This window comes from Meriones unguiculatus, chromosome 2, assembly GCF_030254825.1.
Source record: "Meriones unguiculatus strain TT.TT164.6M chromosome 2, Bangor_MerUng_6.1, whole genome shotgun sequence".
Taxonomy (NCBI): domain Eukaryota; kingdom Metazoa; phylum Chordata; class Mammalia; order Rodentia; family Muridae; genus Meriones; species Meriones unguiculatus.
This window is the reverse complement of record NC_083350.1, coordinates 171,076,013-171,096,166: the sequence shown is the minus strand read 5'-3', so window position 1 is coordinate 171,096,166 and position 20,154 is coordinate 171,076,013. Positions and strand designations below refer to the sequence as shown.

Here is a 20,154-nt window from a genome sequence, read left to right as displayed (position 1 = left end):
CTGTCTCAAAAAACCAAAACAAAAATCTGATTAATTCCGAACAATGAATTTCTAATGATTTATCAATATGTCTCTACAAATTTAAATATCCCCTAGTATGTAGATCTACATACATAATACATACCTTAACATGGTGTCAGCCCTGCTTGGTTAAAATCCTGGCTCGAACTGTTACAGGGTTAAAAATGTTGAACTGACATGAACTGATTGGCCTGCTCTTTTATCACCTTTCCCGGAGGGTGAATCAGGCTTACCAGGCCACCGAGGAAGACAATGCAGCCAGTCCTGATGAAACCTGATAAACTAGGATCAGAAGGAAGGGGAGGAAGACCTCCCCTATCAGTGGACTGGGAAGAAAGCATGGGAGGAGAAGGGGAGGGAGGGTGAGATTGGGAGGGGAGGAAGGAAGGAGCTACAGGGGGGATACAAAGTGAATAAATTGTAATGAATAAAAATTTTAAAAATAAATTTTAAAAAGTATATTTTAAAAAAATATTGAATGAGCTAGGCAGTTGTGGCAAACACCTATAATCCCAGCACTTGGAAGGGAGAGGCAGGAAAATCTATGGAGTTCCAGGCCAGCCTGGTCTACAAAGCAAGTTTCAGGACAGCTAGGATTACACAGAGAAACCCTGTCTCAAAAAACCAGGAAAAAAAATTGTTGAGCGATTTTTTTTTCCTGGATCCCTGAATGTCATTCATCTGTGCAAACACAATTTCCCTATTAACCCATAGTGAGCGAGGCTGTGGTGAGCGCAGTGGTCTTAGCAGTTCACTAGACTCACTTTCCAAAGGGGTGAGTTATCTTACTTTAAAGTAGCAATGCCTGCGTTAGTCAGCTTCTCATTGCTGTGAAAAATATCAGTAGGAACTAAAAGAGGAAAGGTTTATTCTAGCTCCTGGTCTCTGAGGTTCAGTCCATGGTAACCTGGCTTCCTTGCTTTGTACTCGAGGTAATATACAAGGTCATGGTGGTGAAGTGTGTGGAAGGGGGAGATGGCAGCTGTGGGGGTGGGGTGGAGTCATGAGATACACTTCCAGGGCACGCCCTTAGTGAGATGACTACTTCCAACTAGATCCCACCTCCCAATAGTGCCAACAAATTATGAGCCTGTAAACAGATTAATCCACTGATGGAGCAGAAACCCTCATGACCAGTCACGCTCCCCCTCACCAATTGGCAACTAAGCTTTTAACAGGAGAATCTTTGGGTGACATTTAAGATTCAAGCAATAATACCATTCATCTTGTAGGGCTGGAAAAATTAAATGGAATCCAACATGACATGCACACGGAAGTCAATCCATGGTAACTCTTCCTGTCCAGACTTCACACTTGTATGCTCATGCACACAGTGAGCCTAACGCATACAGCCTCAACCTAGACTTCATTCATTCATTATTCTCGATTGCCTGGACGTATGGCTCTTCACTGCTTCTGCCCCACATCACCCTCCCACCATGTTATTGTCTCTAGGGAATGATCTCTGGGTCTGCTGGACATTGATCTTCAAACTGAGATTGACCTCATGAACCAGACCAGGTCAAAGCACAGGAGCCTACATCTCTGACAGGCGTTTATTGGGGGGTATCTTTACGGCTCACACACAGCATCAGCAGTTGACAGCATACTCGTCACTGCCAGGAGAGTCGTCACTTCCCCTGTTCATTCATTAGTTTATCCTCTGAAGTCACCACTTCAACGTGTCTAACCAGGTGTCTATGGCATGGTGACACTTGGACCTTTGTATTAATTGTTTGTCTTTGGTTTCTCTAGGAATTGCTTGATCTTTTCATCCCTGCATGTTCTTTAAAACAAGATAGAAGTTGACAGAATAGAACCTGCCTAAACCAGATTCATTTAAACATATTTACACTTACATACTTTAAAATACGTACCTTCCATGAAATGAATCCACTCCCAAATACAGAGTTGGAGTCATTAGTTCACTGCCTGAAAACTCAGGAATGGTTCCTAGAGGAATCATGTGTTCTGCATAACCAATATCTTATGCGTTGGATCAAAGAGCCTAACTAATGTTTAATGCTATGTTATTTCTAGATACTATGAGGAGCTGTGTGGCAAAGCTGTTCTTTACCTGTTCCTTAAAGGGTCATTACTGCCTGTACAGCAAGTCCAGTTTCACCCTCATCAGCCAAGCGCCCCAGCCCTGGATCCAGATCATGTTTCTCTTCCAGCAGGTGTGTCTAAGTCGTGTTCACTGCGCTCCTGAACCAGCTGCTAGGATGTGGGGTTCTAATCGCTTTTACTGAATTATTGATCTTTTGGCCAAAAATGGTACATATAAAACAACAAGATTTTACATCCATCCTTAGCACAGATTTTCTATATTTAAGAGAATTTCTTTAAAAAAAAAAGATACTGAATCATTAATCAGCAAGTCCAACCTGTTCTCATCTTGCATACCCTTAAGCTTTAAACGAGAAGGAAAAAGGAGAGGGGGAAGGGAAGAGAGGCTGGGTACCACAGGAAAGCATTTGCTAGCATCTTGGGAGCCCTAGGTTCAATCCTCAGCACTAAAGTGAAAAAAAGAAAAAAGAAAAAAAAAGAAAATTAAACTACTTCCTGTAAAGTAGCAGTAAAAGCTACCATCTGGAGGGTTACCCTTCATCTACCTTCTTCTAAAACCCAATTAATTTTAGTTTGAGTATATTATGTTTGACATTGCTAAGTTTCTGAAACCCACTTTATTCTAATGAATACATGTGCACAGCAGAAATTACACAAACAAAAGCTTTTAACATAACAATGATGAACTTTATGCCAAAATATCAACATGAAAAGAGACTCTTATCTGGACATGGTGATGCATGCCTCTATTGCCAGCACTCAAGGAGGCAGAGGCAGGCAGAACTCTGTGATCTCGAGGCCAGCCTGGTCTACAAATCAAGTTTATGACAGCCAAGGTGACAGAGAGAAACCCTTTCTTGAAAAAGAAAGAAATAAAGAGGGAGAGAGAGAGAGAGAGAGAGAAAGAAAGAAAGAACTTATTTAGAAATAGAAGTATTAAAATTGCACTTAAAATATAAATGAAGATGTTGAGAGGACAGGAACTCCACAAGGAGAGCAACAGAACCAAAAAATCTGAGCATAGGGGTCTTTCCTGAGACTGATACTCCAACCAAGGACCATGCATGGAGATAACCTAAGACCCCTGCACAGTTGTAGCCCATGGTAGTTCAGTATCCAAGTGGGTTCCATTGTAATAGGAACAGGGACTGTCTCTGACATGAACTGATTGGCCTGCTCTTTAATTACCTCCTCCTGAGGGGGGAGCAGCCTTACCAGGCCACAGAAGAAGACAATGCAGCCACTCCTTATGAGACCTGATAGACTAGGATCAGAAGGAAGGAAAAGGAGACCTCCCCTATCAGTGGGCTTGGGGAGGGGCATGCATGCAGAGGGGGGAGGAAAGGAGGGATTGGGACAGGAGGAGGGAGGAAACCACAGGGGGGATACAAAGTGAATAAAGTGTAATTAATAAAGAATTTAAAAAATATATATATAAATGTAGATTATAGAGTGTCAGCACCAGAAGAGATCTTAAGTACCACTGTTACTGACTAAGGAAATTGAAGGGCGGAACTCATATTATTGGATCTAAAATACAGTAATCTTTCACTGTTGCCTGTGTTTTGAAAACAAAACAGGCAATATTTATGGGTAAAAGAAGAGTGGGCAGAAGTAGAAAATGCAGGATGTGAGTGTTATAATATACTTGAAAATTAGGCCAGTGACACAACCATTAAATTACTTCAGTTAATAAATATTTCTGTAATATTTTATCATAGACCTGCAAAAGTCACCTGAGGTGGTGAGGTAGCTCTGATGACCTGAGTCTAATTCGTTGGATCCACATGGGAGTGGAGGACCAACTCCTGCCAGTTGTCTTCTGACGTGCACTTATGTATAACATAGCATGCACATGCCCATAAACACACACACAAATAAATAACATTTTTCAATTTAATGAAATAGTTTAAAGACAGTGTCTTTCACAGACATCATAGATTATCAAATATAAAGCACTGGCCCAATACAGGTTACCTTGTTTCAAATTGCTGGCCAGTGAGCTCTCCAAGACATCTAAACATTACAAGCTATTGTAATTACTTGGGGTTACTTTCTAGAACTCTATTAATCAACTCTGTTGCTGAAGACAATACATACTTGAATCAAAGAATATGGAGAGACCAAACTGGTACTATTTTATTTTATTTTATTTTATTTTATTTATTACACTTTATTCACTTTGTATCCCCCCCCATAAACACCTCCCTCCTTCCCTTCTGGTCCCACCCTCCCTCCCCCTTCTTCACACATGCCTTTCCCCAAGTCCGCTGATAGGGGAGGTCTTCCTCTCCTTCCTTCTGATCTTAGTCTATCAGATCTCATCAGGAGTGGCAGCATTGTCATCCTCTGTGGCCTGGTAAGGCTGCTCCCCCCTTCAGGGGGAGGTGATCAAAGAGCAGACCAATCAGATTATGTCAGAGGTAGTCCCTCTTTCCACTACTATGTAACCCACTTGGACACAGAACTGCCATGGGCTACATCTGTGCAGGGGTTCTAGGTTATCTCCATGCATGGTACTTGGGTGGAGTATGAGTCTCTGGGAAGACCCCTGTGTTCAAATTTTCTGGTTCTGTTGCTTTCCTTGTGGGGTTCCTGTCCTCTCCAGCTCTTACTATTTCCCACCTCTTACATAAGATTCCATGCACTCTGCCCAACAGTTGGCCATAAGTCTCAGCGTCTGCTTTGATAGTCTGCAGGGCAGAGCCTTTCAGAAGCCCTCTGTGGCAGGTTCCTAGCTTGTTTCCAGACAGAACACATGCTACCAGGTGAGAAAAGTAATTCTCCACATCTCCCAGCTGTAAGTTCTTCAAGCTAAGTAACTGTCCTGGGAAGATTACACACTGATGCAGTAGTGGCACAAATGTAAGAGTAACCAAACAACTTTTGGTTGCATTTAAGGTCCATTCCACAAGCTGGAATTCATGCCTTCATCATGAACAGGGCCAAGAACCAATGGTTAGGTAGATCACGGGCTCTCGGGGAGAAAGTATTACTAGTTTTTCTGCTAAATGAACATAATAATTTCACTTTTGGGGGGTTTGAGACAGTTCTTTTAATCTTAATCTTATATTGTTATACCAATAGAATAGGATGTCTCCCAAACCATATCACAGAAGCTTCTTTTTACAATATATGACAACTAACACAAAATCCTACAGTTGGTCAACATGTAAAGCGTAAAAGCCTGGAGTGATCAACCTTAAATGGGACATTTCGTCACACTTCCTCCCCAAGGCAGGAACCATCATGACAGAGAGAGTGTCATGAGTGATTTTTAAGAGCCGGAATAGTGAATGACCACAGCAAACAGTAGTTTTCCAGACACAACAGAGCAGCTGCATATCAGTTCATGGTAGCTGCAACAGCTTACACAGATCAAGCCAGAGAAAGTCACAGCGCAGGAGACGGAGGTGGTCATGAAGGCCCGCTCCTGGCTGAGAAGCTACCGACAGTGGATGGATGGTCAGTTAGCTTTTCTGGGATGCAGATCCTGACAAGCTACCCCGCTCCAGATGGTCAAATGCCTGTGTATATACTGGTGGCCCTAGGTGGGCTCAGGCTTGAGAAGAAGAGGAAGGCTGCATGAAACTTGGAAGGAATCATAGTAAGAGAATAAAGGAAGAAGCACAGAACAGGGAATAGAGGAGTGGACCTGATCAAAACATCTTATATGCATATATAAAATTTTCAAACAGGACCTTCTTAAAAAAAAAAAGAAAACTCAAAATTTAATAAAATTTAAATGTCACAAGTAAAAATAGTCTAACATATCTTTATGAAGTCAGGCTTATTAAGGAATAATGAAATGTAGTGCTGGCTGCTTCATAATTATAAAATGTAACTACAGTAATTAAGAAAAGGTGTAGAATCTGCCAATTTTTACTGCAGTATGACTTCTGAAGAACACTTAATAACATCTTGCAAAGAACAGCTCAGACTTTGGTGTGAGCCAAATTGCATAGAAACACACACACACAAAAAAAAAAATAACATTCACTTTTCTCTTAGAATAATAATATTCATTTTCTACTCATTTTTTTTCAATAGTTTTCATCAGTGATTTTGTATTTGGCTCCATCTTTGGCTTTGTTCTTAACTTTCTGAAAGCACACCAAGAAAAAAGTCTTTTTCACTCTCTCAATCTGTTTTATTGACAGTCTGATTCTTTCTACTCTTCTTTAAGGAAATGCACCAGGAAGTGTCTCTTTGTAAAGTTTTCTTCGAGCTTATTTCACTGCAGTGCTTTTTCCCTTCATCCACACCTATGATGTTATGCACTCTGGGTAAATCTTGGCTTGTGGGCAGAGCCAGAACAAACTTTCATTTATTTGGTAACTACAAACCCATCACTGGTCTTGTATACTTGACCAGCTCTCGCTGTCATGTCAGCATCCCACATTTATGGAGTTCTCAGACTTAGATGCATCTACTGGTTCCTCTTTGGATTAATGACTCATTAAATCAAGCGCTACTCCTATTGAAACAAGGTATCATATGCTGTATGACTCTGATAGTAGTCAGAAAATTCTAGGGTATGTTGCTCAAATTAAATTGCAGTTGTTGGCTCATGCACTTTTAAAATCTGTCACTAACATGGGGTCCACAATTCTCTGCTCTTCCCAATTCGCATAAGAGACCACTCACTCATTTTCATGACAATCATGAGATTTTTTTTCCTTAAAAAACAGTATTTTTCACTCACTGAGTAGAAGGCTGTGCACACAGACTGTCTAGAAAATCTCAGTTGTTGTCATGAAAATATGATTTATCTGTTGTATCCTACCACATGATAAAGAATAACATTTATGGTATTGTATGTGAATAAGTGATATTTATTGATATTTTATATGTTTATCAAAACTCTTCTCTTAAACTGATTTGGCTTCTCACATCCAAAAGTGGAACATTCCAACATATCAAGGATTACCAGTTACATCACATATTAGTAAATACATACACATAAGTTTAACATGCCCGTTAAAAGCTGATTCTCATTGGCTGTACTGAATTCTAGCTAAAGGTAACGTCTCATTGACAGCACATAAAAGTTCAAGCTTTAAGAACATTCACCCATTTAATATTTGAAGATGAAAGAATATTTTTTGTCCCACACTCACTCAGAACATTCATTTTCCATAATTATATGATGAATTATTTAATTGCTTGATCTCTATTCTTTATAATCCACTGTACATAAATAGACTCTTTTGAATCCTTCTTTTAATTTCATGCCTTCATTCTCAGATCCTTAATAAAGTCAATATGAATATGTATATTTACCACTTTGCAACTAAGTAATATTACTGGAAAATCATTAATATAATACTATATTACAAGATTTAGACACATATACAGGCAAGAATATAAAATCTAATTAATTTTAAATTTCTCTTAGAAACTCAGAAGTGTTAGCTAAATCATGTATTTGCTCTTCAGTATAGACTTCTGTTTCATCACTTAAAGTTACATAATGTTACTCTTCAAAACTGGCCTACATAGTACCGGGGAGTCCATTAGATTGTATCATTGGGCCAAGAGGTAATGTGGTGTCTCTATCCTTATGCCTACACAGAGCCTGTTTCCTGAACCCTTGTCCATTCAGAGCGGGTCTGTGCAGTTCCTCAAAGCCCTGTGGGAGAAGACTCAGCCCAGGGGAACCCACAGCTTTGAAGTTGCCATGACTGAGTCCACATTTCCACAGCAGAAGGTAAATGCTTTTCTTCTCACACATGGATTCGGTGTTGCCTTTAAATGGTTTGCATTTTTCTTCATGATTCAATTTTCCCTTCTTTCTTTCCTTCTCTTATTATCAGAAGATATTTATTAAGCAATTACTTTTGGAATTTGGTCTTATGGCGTATACCTGTTATCCTATCGCTCAAGAAGCCATAGCAAACAGATTACAAGTTCAAGCCCAAGTTGGGAAGCATACTGAGACTTTGTGTCAATAATAGTAATATAATAATAAATGATGATGATGATAATAATAACTTTTATGTGCTACCATGCTGAAGTCAACACAGTGTCATTGGTAGACAGGGCAACTCTCCTTTAGGCCCACAAATCATGAAATATAGTTTTCTTAGACCACAGAAAGCCACAAGCACTATATAGAATCAATACATCTTACACAGGGGCTGGAGAGATGCCTCGGTGGTTAAAAGCACTGGCTGCTCTTCCAAAGGACGCAGGTTCTATTCCCAGCACCCATATGAAAGTTCACAACTATAATTCTGTAGGCATCAGGCACAAAGATGATGCACAGACATACCTACACTCAGGCACTAACATATGCACTTTAAATGAATAAACAATTTTTTTACTTTATAGAAAACTCAGGAAATTAAAAAGAGCAGCAGGAAGCTTTTTCCCTCTTCCCCTCACCTTCCCTCTTCTCCTTCTGCAATCACCACCAAGCAAGAAAATGAAGATGAGTTGGGTGAAAGAGAAAAGGTGTAGCCAGGGTGACAAAGCTCTATGGTGACAGGAAAGTATAAGGAGGTCCAAGAAGCAGTAGCATCCCCTCATGGTAGAGTGAAGGCTCAGCGGGCAGCTGTACCAGAAAAAGTTCAAAGGGCAGAATAGACCTGGCCCTAGAGAGTGGGAAAGTGTGGTACAGGAACTCTGGTGAGCTCAGAGTTTCTTATGAGAAAAGCCATGGGCTGCGTGGAGCAGGGAATGATTACTGAGAGCTTGACCATACTTGGAAGCCTGGTACTACAATGGAGTTGATCAAGGTGCCGTGGTTTGTAATTAGTATGGACATTCAAATTTCTGAATGTCATTAACCCTATTTAATGTGATGTGTGATAGAATGAAGAAGTGTGGCATTAAGGAATTGATTAAATCACAGGGCAAAACCCTCATAAATGGTGTTAAGGGAGTTTATAGAAGTGATAGAAAGTCTATCTCCCCATCTGCCATCCATGAAGGAGGCAGAGCCCTGTGTGTTGGAAGCAGAAACCAAACTCTTGGCACACATCGCAGTTTCCAGTGCCTTGGTCTTAGATACCCTTAGCTTCTAGGACTATAAGAAATAAATTCTGCAAGTGTCTCAGCCTCCGGCATTTTGTTAATACCAGCAAACTAAGATGGAAAGAGTGCCATGTTTGTGTATGTCTGGTGGTTGAAATGTTAGTGTGCTCCTCGCAGAGAAGGGCATGACTGGAGATACGGGTTTCAGAGTCACGGGGTAGCACTGCTAACATTACAGTGGGCCGGGTCACTGGAGAGACGATGCAGCTGGCAAATACAGGCAGGCTACTGAGAGCTTCCCTGACCATTACCAGCTTTTCTGCAATAAGCCCTATCTGGACCCAAGGACTCTCATCACTGTTTTTACTTTCAAGAATGTTCAGTAATGAGTATTGGATGCCAAATGGGAAATCTGGAGGTTCCGATATGTTTAATCATATTATCTGACCTCATTTTACTGATTTTTCTTACAAAAATTGTACATTTTTATGGAGAATTATGAGATATTTAAACACATGTATATCTTATATAATACTCAAATCAGGGTAAATATCTCAATCTCAAATATTTAACATTCCTTTGCAGAAAAAGATCAAAATGTGTTATTATAGTCCTTTGAAATGTATTGAAATATATATACATTGTCTCTGTCTCTTATCTAGCTATAACTTGGGACGATCTGACCAACCTTTTCTGTCTCTCCCTCTGCTCATTTTGCTTTTGAGAAATAATCATGTCAGGATTAAGTAAACTCAAAGTACAAACAAGAGCTTAGATGTCTTTGTTGGGTAAGAACTGTCACTCTGCAAGCAAGAAGGCCTAAGTTCAAATCCTTAGAACCCACCTTTATTAAAAGGCATGGCTGCATGTGCCTGTAACCCCAATACTGGAACCTGGGGGCAGAGACAGGAAGCAGAGCCTAAGAGCTTTCAGGCCAGCCAGCCTACTGTAAACAGCGACTTTCTGGGTCAGTGAGGGACCCTGTCTCAGGGGACTGAGACAGAAAGCAAGGGCGGAAGACACCAATGCCCTCTGTCCTCTGTATGCACATTCACATGTAGGCACACTACACATGTGCCAATGAGGAAGAGCAAATGAGTGACGAAGTAATCACAACGTGTCACATTGTAGAAATGTCTTTCCTGTGAAGAATAGCAACAGGATGAGGAATGTAGCTAATCAGAACTTTTATTCCCTGGGAGGGAATGAGGGATCGGGACACGGCTGGGATACAGAGTTAATAAAATGTAACTGATAAAAAAAATAAAATTAAAAAAAAAATATGAAACCTATTAGCAAGACAAAAAAAAAAAAAAAAAGAACTTTTATTCCTAAGAGTCTATAGACAGCAGGGAAATATTCAACTTCTGTTTCACTGTTCTTTGACTTTAGTTTAAGAATTTGACACTTGGTATTGAAAGAAAAAGAAAATCCCACAATCACAACAACAGGAAGTGAGTGGAATTCTTTGCATATTTCACTCAAATTTTCAACTATTACATTGTGCTTAAAGACAATGCATCAGAGTCTTATAAAAAAATTTAATCGTTAGCTATTTTAACTGGAGACAAGAAGAAAATTAAAACTTGGCATCTACTTCGAGTTCTAAGAGATTAAAAAAATAATAACTTGGCAACTGGTTTTGTACTTGCTATTACTCTTATTCATATTCCTACTCCATGCCAATAAATATTCCTCTAGGGAAAAGGTAACTGTAAAGCCAAGTTTTGGAAATGTTCTAAGTTTCATAATTTGGTTTATTCATGAGAATAGAAAAAATGCTGGTATCTGGAATGTACATGGTGTGGCAAGGTGGCCTTCTGTTCCAAAATGTCCTAATCATACTTGCTTGCTACCATTGTTACAAAGGGTTCTCCATAATAAATTCAAACTAGCTGGGACTTACGCAGAGTCTTCTGTTTCCACATCGACCACAAGCACATATGTATACACACACGCAGTGGTGTGGAAATGATGGCATTTGTCTCTCTGCTTCTGAACTTTCACTTCAGTCTAGAGAATTCAGCCTCTCAAGAGAAGACCTATCTGAGAGAGTGCTTGAGAATCCAGAACATGACCCTGTAGCATTTTGAAATAAAAACTTGGAATTTTAGATCTGGAGTCTATCACTGAGATTCACTAAATTAAGACCACATATGACGGGGTACACATTACCCTCATCAGGAGCCTGAGATAACAGCAAATATCCAAGGGTAGAGATTTTCTTAAATTTACCATTTAATTTCTATAGTCATATAGTATTTGACCAACACAATAGCAGTCCATTGAATAAACAAATACTGTCATGTTCGGATGTCAAAATTCAAAGCAAAGGGAGCTTTTGAAAGTCAGTAGCAGAACTGGAGCCCTGGGCTTCATACCACGGTGACAGCAAGGCTGTCACCAATGCATCGGGTTCTTCTCTCATCTGGGTGAAGAGCATCATGTTTCCTGGTGGCTTAGAGAAAGGCTTGGCCTTGAGACTTGCCTCAGCCGATGGAACAAAAGAGCAGTTGTGTGCTGTCCAGTCTTACATTTTAATTTAATTTTTTTATTAATTACACTTTATTCACTTTGTATCCTCCCTGTGGTTTCCTCCCTCCTCCCGTCCCAATCCTTCCCTTCCTCCACCCTCTGCATGCATGCCCTTCCCCAAGTCCACTGATAGAGGAGGTCTTCTTTTCCTTCCTTCTGATCCTAGTCAATTAGGTCTCATCAGGAGTGGCTGCATTGTCTTCTTCTGTGGCCTGGTAATGCTGCTTCCCCCTCAGGGGAAGGTAATCAAAGAGCAGGCCAATCAGTTCATGTCAGAGACAGTCCCTGTTCCTATTACAATGGAACCACTTGGATGCTGAACTGCCCTGGGCTACATCTGTGCAGGGGTCTTAGGTTATCTCCATGCATGGTCCTTGGTTGGAGTATCAGTCTCAGGAAAGACCCCTGTGCTCAAATTTTTTGGTTCTGTTGCTCTCCTTGTGGACCCAGTCCTACATTTTTAAAACTCAATGTATGAGTGTCTGTGTTTGCCGCCTTCTCCTAGCATGGTGACTAGAAGAAATTGCTGATACTAGGTTGTGAGAAGATGGAAACAGTCTGGAATTCTGAGCTCCCACAGAGGACTACAGCTCTGAAAAGATAGCTGATCCCATCACTCATGGTGCATAAGAAATGACCAACCTTTTGTTCTGTCAAAAACTAAAGTTTCATATTGGTTAGAGCAGTATTCCCTACCTTTCTCCCTCTATACACATCCCTGAATAGCATGACCTGGGCTTAAAACCTGCCTTTGCTACTCATTAAGGCCTTTGTTTCTGTGTCCCAGTCTCTCCCTATCCTCACCCCTCTCTTCCTTTCTCTGTTAAGCCCAGCAAGAGCCTAACTTTTAGTAGGGGAACTCAGGAGACCAGATTAATCAATGCAATCACAAGAGGTTTATTTTAACCATCACGCAATGGGGTCACCCCTGCTGGTCAGCAAAGAGTGGCAAAGGGAGACAATGGCCTTGGGTTTTTAAAGGACAAGGAGTGGGAATTTTTAGGGGTTGCAGTCTTGGCAATTCAGGATTGGATGAGGAAGCTATAAGATAATTGGTTAGTCTTCCAGTCCTGCTAAGTGTGGATGTGGCTGCAATTAAAGGTGGGGGTGGGGGATAATTAGCTCATCTTTGAATATCGGGGTTGCAGGCTTTTGGCCAGAGGTCAGGGACTACTCAGAAGAAGGATTGAGGCCATCTGGGTTGGTTGTAAGAAATACTATCTCTGGTCATTCTTTTTGCTGAGTGAAGGTCATTGCTTGCTCGCTTTCTCATCTCTGTCCTCACAGATGACCAGGGTCACATTTCTCTATTCTCTGGAAAAGTACTTTAGCTTAACCTGGGCCTAAAGCTCAAAAATATAGGTTTTAAAATACATAAAGTTTACAAAGTTAGCCTGATCCTTTCAGTCCCCCTTCCCTCAATCTATCCCTATTCTTATCCCTCTCACTTTCCACCTAAATAACACAATTCAAACCTGCTTTAGATGCACTGAGATTCAGAGTAAAGATACAGAGATAAATTTCAAGGATCATCTATTATAGTTTTTAATTCAATCAGACCAATGTTATTGGAGAGTATTCTCTAGATTTCTATGAAGTTTAAACATAAAATCAATGCATTTATCACTTGCAAGTTTTTACAGATCTCAGAATTGAACTGTGACATCTTTATATAATACTATACTTTAAAGTTACAAAACTATGAGTAGTGTTACTTGCATAATCCATATGTTCACCAGCTCAAAAGAAAAAATATTATCTCTAGATATTCATGGCATTAAAATTGGATAAGAGCCAAAACTTTTATTAATTGTATATTTTCGCATCAGACGTTACTGTCTGTGTCTTAGTTACCATAGACCATGAACAAGGAAACTTATGGAAGAAACAGTATATTAGGGCTTACAGTTCCAGAGGGTTAGAGTCCGTGATCATCATGGCAGAGTGCATAGCATCAGGCAGAAAACCAGACATGGCACTAGAGCAGTATCTGAGAGCATACATTCTTATCCACAAGTAGAAAGCAGAAAGAGAAAAGAGAGATACTGGAAAAAGTCTGGGCTTTTGAAACTTCAAAGCCCACCCCTAATGACACACCTTCTCCAACAAAACCATACCTCCTAATCCTTCCCAAACAGTTCCAACAACTGGGATCCAATCAGTCAAATACTTGTGTCTCTGGGGCCATTCTCATTCAAATCATCACAATCTGTCTCCCTAACGATATTTGTTTTATAAAAGAAGTACCCTTTGCACCCAAAGAATCACAAACACATGTCATTCAATATGTGTTGACTGAATAAAATAAACAATGTTAATGATTAGGAATAGAAATATCTTAGGAGTATGCATATTTGTCTAATAAAAATTATGCTTAGTGATAAAATATTGGAGATGCTCTTATTTTTCAAATAAAACCAGAATATACATTGTCATTTAGTATTTTGTATTGATTGAAAGCATGGGGCGGAGATTTTGTCTGTCAGTTTATATGATTTGGGTACCTAATGAGCATGTGTGGTTTACTGTAGCCATGGAAAGTAACGACCTACTGAGCAAGTAGAACATAGAACGGAAATAAGTAAGTCATAGACTCTTGGAAGTGAAGAGATAAAACCAACATTACAATGATACAGTGTGGAATTAAAGAACCTTTTTAGAGCCAATTTGTGGCAAATGCTTATAGTCCTAGCACTTAGGAGGCTGGGGGCCACCCTGCCAGTTCAACACCAGTCTGTGCTCCTTTGCTCTGTCTTAAAGGAAAAAAAGAGTAAAAAGGTAAAAAGGAAAGAGAGAAAAATAATCCTGTTGAAATAAATAACGCTAGTAACAATAATAGTGACCTCTTAGTGAGCACGTAGGGGTGCTCAGGCATTGGACCCTGGTTAAAAAACCACCCGAGGAGTTCACACAGATAGGTAAACATAGAAGCATTGAGTTAGATTCAGTATTATGAGATGAAGGTATTATCTTTCCCATTCAGTATTATGAGATGAGTAATTAGTTACGTAGAAAAAATTTAATGTCTTCAAGAACACAAACCCATGAATTGAAACAGGGTCTGAATTGACATAGAAACAGGCCAAGCTCCCGGAGGAGAATAGTGAGTAGTAAAACAGATGTGAATAGTTTCTGTAAGTTAATTAATAGATTAACTGAGTTCCAATTTAAATTCTAGTGGAGTAATTTCTAAGACGTTGAAGTCAGGAAAAAATCTTGTCAAAAAGACCAACAGGATGACTCAGTCAATGTGTAGAAGCGCGTTGCCTGGAGTTTGATACTGAGAACGCCTGGCAGAAAAGAGGACTGTCAAAAGTTGTCCTCTGACCTCCATATATGTACCAAGATACGCTTGCCTCTACACAAACATACAAACAAACACCATATACACATTAATAAAATAATAGAAAGTTTATAAAATATGTAGTCAGATAAACAAATGAAACTAGTTAAAGTTTTTAAGAGAAGAAATAAGTGAAAAGGAGCTAACGTAAACATTAAAATATAATAATAAGGGTGTAATTATTGCCGGGCAGTAGTGGCACGTGCCTTTAATCCCAGCACTCGGGAGGCAGAGGCAGGCAGATCTCTGAGTTTGAGGCCAGTCTGGTCTACAAAGTGAGTTTGTAGGACAGCTATGGCTACACACATACATACACACACACACACACACACACACACACACACAAACTGTCTCAAAAAAAGTGTAATTATTAAATCTCTCCACTTCTATGGAAAAAGAAATAACATACAAACAGAGCAAAGTGTTTAGTTCAAACACTATCAGGAGTATATACACACAGTATGTGAAAGGGAAATGTATATAATCACATGTAAAGGCAATTAAATATTTTCTTTAAAACTTACAAGAAATAGGATGAATATCACAGCCAGAGAAAATGTAAGGGCATTTGCTGTCATTAGAAACCAACAGCATATTGCTTATGGCTCTGGTGGGCAGCAGAGCTACAACCGAGGCTGACTAAAGTCTCCTGCAGTGGCCAGCTTTACTGAGAACACCAGGCAATTTATACTCTGTCAAGAAGAGTCCCCTGAGCAAAGTGTACAATCACAAGGGCGAGCCACATGTGGCAAAACATGATTTCGCACACAGGCAAAGGAAAAAATGCAGCTGAAGGAAACTCGTCCTTATTTATACACCTGGGAGGGGCACAAAACACTTTCCAGGAACCCACATTATGGATGAACAAAGATGATGAAATTCTTGTCATGTTTACTTGGCATTTCCTCACGAGGCCTCAGAAATCTTCTCACACAGCTTTGTTCATGGGCCGGGTTCCAACAGTGTATCCTCTATCGCACTCATCATGTATCCTTCCGCTAGCGTCTCTGTCTACTAGCAAGACCAGAGAACTAAGTAAGAGCTGGAGGCGCCAACACAAAAGCAACTATAGAGAGAGAGGAGTGGTGATACACAGGGAGAAATTATGGACAAAGACTGTGTGTAGAAAATACAAGACAATTTAATTTTATAATAAGGATCATAAAGTTGTCCATATAAGATCAAGAATAACCTGGACAGGAAAAATGCAATAAGAAGATATCGTTTACGACAACAGTAAATCTATAAGGAGCAAAAGAATAATAACCTAAAAAACGCCAAGGTGGCTCATGGAGACTGAACCATCATCCAAAGAACATGCGTGGACTGGTCCTAGGCCCCCTACACACAGGAAGCTGATGGGTGCTTGCTCCTCAAGCGGATAACCTAAAATTGGAGTAGGGGCTGTCTCTGGCTTGGACCCTGTTGCCTTCCTCCGGATACCATTTCCCTAGCAAGGCTGCCTTGTCTTGCCTCAGTGAAAGAGGAGACACTTGGTCCTGATGAGACTTGATGTGCCAGGGCGTGTTGGCATCTGGGGGTGGAGGCGAAGAGGGCATGGTGGAAATGGGTGATAGGAAATGAGAGGAGGGAGTAGGGGTGCCCCTGGGGTGTAAAATGAACAAATAAATTAATGAAGAAGGAAAAAAAAAAACACCATGTTTGTTAATTTTCTTATTTTTGGGCCAAAATACCTGACAAGTAGTAGTTGAAAAGAGGAACAGTTTGCTCTGGCTTGCAGTTTGAAGGGATACATTCCATCACCTCAGCACACGGAGGTGGAAGCAGTCGAATCTGAGTTTGAGGCCATCCTAGTCTACAGAGTGAGTTGCAGGACAGCCAGGTCTATACAGAGAAACCCTGTCTCAAAAAAAAAAAAATACAAACAACAAAAAGAAAGAATAAAATCTGAGTCAGATGTAGTGGTATACCATGGAAATGCCAGCACTTGAGAAGCCGAGGCAGGAGAATCAAGAGTGTTTTTAAAATCATACTGGACCACACACCAAAACTATATCTAACAAAACTAATAAAAGAACACAGCCCAGAGTCAGTCTTGAATTCATATGGGATTTCAGAGGTAACAGAAGGAGGATTTCAGATCACCTAGGACAAAGTTAATTATTTATAAAATACTGTGAAGATACATCACTACACAGACTTAAAAGGTAGAATTAGGTCCATCTCAAACACAGTGGAGGTAAATTAAAGACAAAATATATCAAATTTTTACACAAATTGGAAGAAAACATCAAAAGTCACCTAATGGGAGAAGAGGGAGATAGAAAGACCTGAAGGGGACAGGAACTCCACAAGGAGAACACGGAGCCAAAATACCTGGCCTAGGGACCCCTGCAGAGGCCAATACTCCAACCAAGGACCATGCATGGAGAGGACCTGGCCCCCTCTTTGGAGGAAGCCCATAGGCCGCTCAGTTTCCAAGTGGGTTTCCTAGCAAAGGGAACAGAGACTGTCTCTGACATGAACTCAGTGGCTTGTTCTTTGATCATCTCCCCCTGAGGTGGGAACAGGCTTGCCAGGCCACAGAGGAAGACAATACAGTCAGTCCTGATGAGACCTGATAGACTAGGATCAGATAGAAGGGGAGAAGGACCTCCCCTATCAGTGGACTAGGGGAGGAGCATGGGGGAGAAGAGGGAGGGAGGGTGGGACTGGTAGGAGGTTATGAAGGGGGCTGCAGCAGGAATACGAAGTGAATAAATTGTAATTTTAAAAAGTCACCTGATAACTTCAGGACAGGAAAAAAATTAGAACACAAGTGAGCAAAAAATCAAAAGAAAAATATGAATAAATTTAACTACCTAAAAAGTTTAATTTCTTCTCTCTGGTTAGGCACACAGTAACAAAATTAAAGACACAAGCTGGAGAAAATATCTGAAATACTTACAATGAACCTCAAATAACCAAGTCAGGAGGGGCAAAGACGTTCAGACACAGTATCACTGGAGTAACAGACTTAAATGTTCTTATTGTTATGCAATTTTATACTGACCAGATTGACAAAAATAAAAACTTGTGATTATACCAAGATGCCCAAAATGACAATGATATGAAAAAAATGGAAATTTCATATCTATTCATATCAAAGCAGGTAGAGCCAATTAAAAAGGCTTAAGAAAAATCTACAAAATCATTAGCTGGACAGAGTCTTTCCAAATGTCTTAATTATAATTAAGTTTATCAGAAAAAAATACTTACATATTAGGAAGTTTTGTATTGTAACACAAAATTACTCTGTCCTAAACAAGGCTTACAACCATCTGTTCGGCTGCAGCCTCCTTTAAAAGGCAATGTGAGCCAGACCTGGTGACACTGTCCTGTCACAGCCTCTCAGGAAGCTGATGCAGGAAGATCATCAGTTCAAGGCCAGCATGGACACAGAGCGATTTCTAAGCCCACCTTGTCAAACAAACAAATCTTGCCTCAAAGTTACAAAGCACCTTGTCCAAGTTTCTTCCTGCTGTGAGCATCGGCCTCTGCCCTCTGGTGGCAGGCCACCTCCCTCGAGCCATGGCCCCCGAAACAGCAGTCTGTGATCCTGCCTCAGTCCAAGAAATCAAGACTGTGGCTGTCCCGAGGCTGGAGAACACGCTGGCCTCTCCCGGACTGCCGAATGGAGAAAAAGAACAGCAAGAAGCAACTGAACATATTGATGAAGTACAAAGTGAAATAGACAGACTTGATGAACAAGCCAGTGAGGAAATTTTGAAAGTAGAACAAAAATATAACAAACTCCACCAACTGTTTTTTCAGAAGAGGCCAGAATTGATAGCCACAATCCCAATTTTTGGGTAACAACATTTGTCAACCATCCACAAGTGTCTGCACTGCTGGGAGAGGAGGACGAAGAGGCCCTGCATTATTTGCCAGAGTGACGTGACAGAATACGAAGACATTAAATCAGGTTACAGAATAGATTTGTATTTTGATGAAAACAAAGTTCTTTCCAAGAATTTCACCTGAATGAGAGTGGTGATCCATCTTCAAAGTCCACCGAAATCAAATGGAAATCTGGAAAGGATTCGACAAAGCGCTCAAGTCAAACGCAAAATGAGGCCAGCAGGAAGCAGCAGCACCAAGAGCCAGAGATCCTCTTTATCTGGGTCATGACTATTCCAATGCAGGTGCAGATGTTAGGAGATGTCATCAAAGATGGTATTTGGCCAAATCCCTCAAAATACTATTTGGTTCCTGATATGGATGATGATGAAGGAGAGGCAGATGATGATGATGATGATGATGATGATGATGATGATGATGATGATGATGATGATGATGAAGAGGAAGGGCTGGAAGGAATTGATGAAGAAGGGGATAAGGATGAAGGTGAAGATGAAGCTGATGATGAAGGCGAGGATGACTAGCACAGAAGACTGATGGATTCCAACTTTCTTTTTTTATTCTCTTTTTATTATTTTTTTTAATTTTCTCCAGTCCCTGGGAGCAAGTTGCAATCATTTTCCTCCCCTTAACCCTAGTGCTCAGTCACCCTCTTTTGAGGTCTCTCTTAACACCATGGTTTTTAACTTATTTGGGGGGAAATAATCTTGAACAAAAATACAACAGGAAAAGAATCTCCACTTTTCTGTTCTAAATTCATTTTTATCCTTTCTTGTCTCAAAAACTGTGAATTCAATACCAAAACTGTTCTCTGTGAGGAACAAAAAGGAGCCCTTGGCTCTGCTGAGGATGGAGGGTGCCTGTGGAATACTTCATAGAATTCTAGCTTTTTCCTTTCTCTGTCTATTGGGCTCAGAAATATACTGTGTCTCTATGTGAATACAGACAGTTAGCATTTACCAACATGTATCTGTCTACTTTCTCTGTTTACTAAAAAGAAAACGGTGGGCATAGAAGGTCAGCAAAGGGTAGGTTTGAGGTATGAGGGGTTAAGTGGGCAGTCTGACAACACAGCTTCTCCTTTGGCATGTTTAATTGTGATGTTTAATGGACATCCTTGCAGTTTAAGGTGACACTTTTAAAATAAAATTCTCTCCTAACAAAAAATAAAAAAGAAGAAATAGGTTAAAAAGCAAACGATGGAGATACATCTCAGTGGTAGAACACTTGCCTAACATTCACAAGGTCCTAGGTGCATCCAACCCAGAACAGCTCCCCCACCCCACTCCTCAAAATAAAGTGACCTGGCAATAGCTGTTTACAAATTGTGTGCTATTACCATGCAA

At 40.3% G+C, this 20,154-nt stretch overlaps 1 protein-coding gene and 1 pseudogene across 7 annotated transcripts in view; both read left to right on the top strand.

Annotated features, from left to right (window-relative positions):
* The window catches only part of Veph1 (ventricular zone expressed PH domain containing 1), a 212,399-nt gene that overhangs the window by 143,353 nt on the left and 48,892 nt on the right, over positions 1-20,154 (top strand). For all 7 annotated transcript variants that reach the window (XM_021634062.2, XM_021634063.2, XM_021634064.2 and 4 more), the window contains 2 exons: positions 2,062-2,201; positions 7,667-7,801. In XM_021634062.2, coding sequence (XP_021489737.1) covers positions 2,062-2,201; positions 7,667-7,801 — 275 coding nt within the window. The remainder of the gene's footprint in view (positions 1-2,061; positions 2,202-7,666; positions 7,802-20,154) is intronic.
* On the top strand, positions 18,220-19,489 carry LOC110546871 (protein SET-like; annotated as a pseudogene).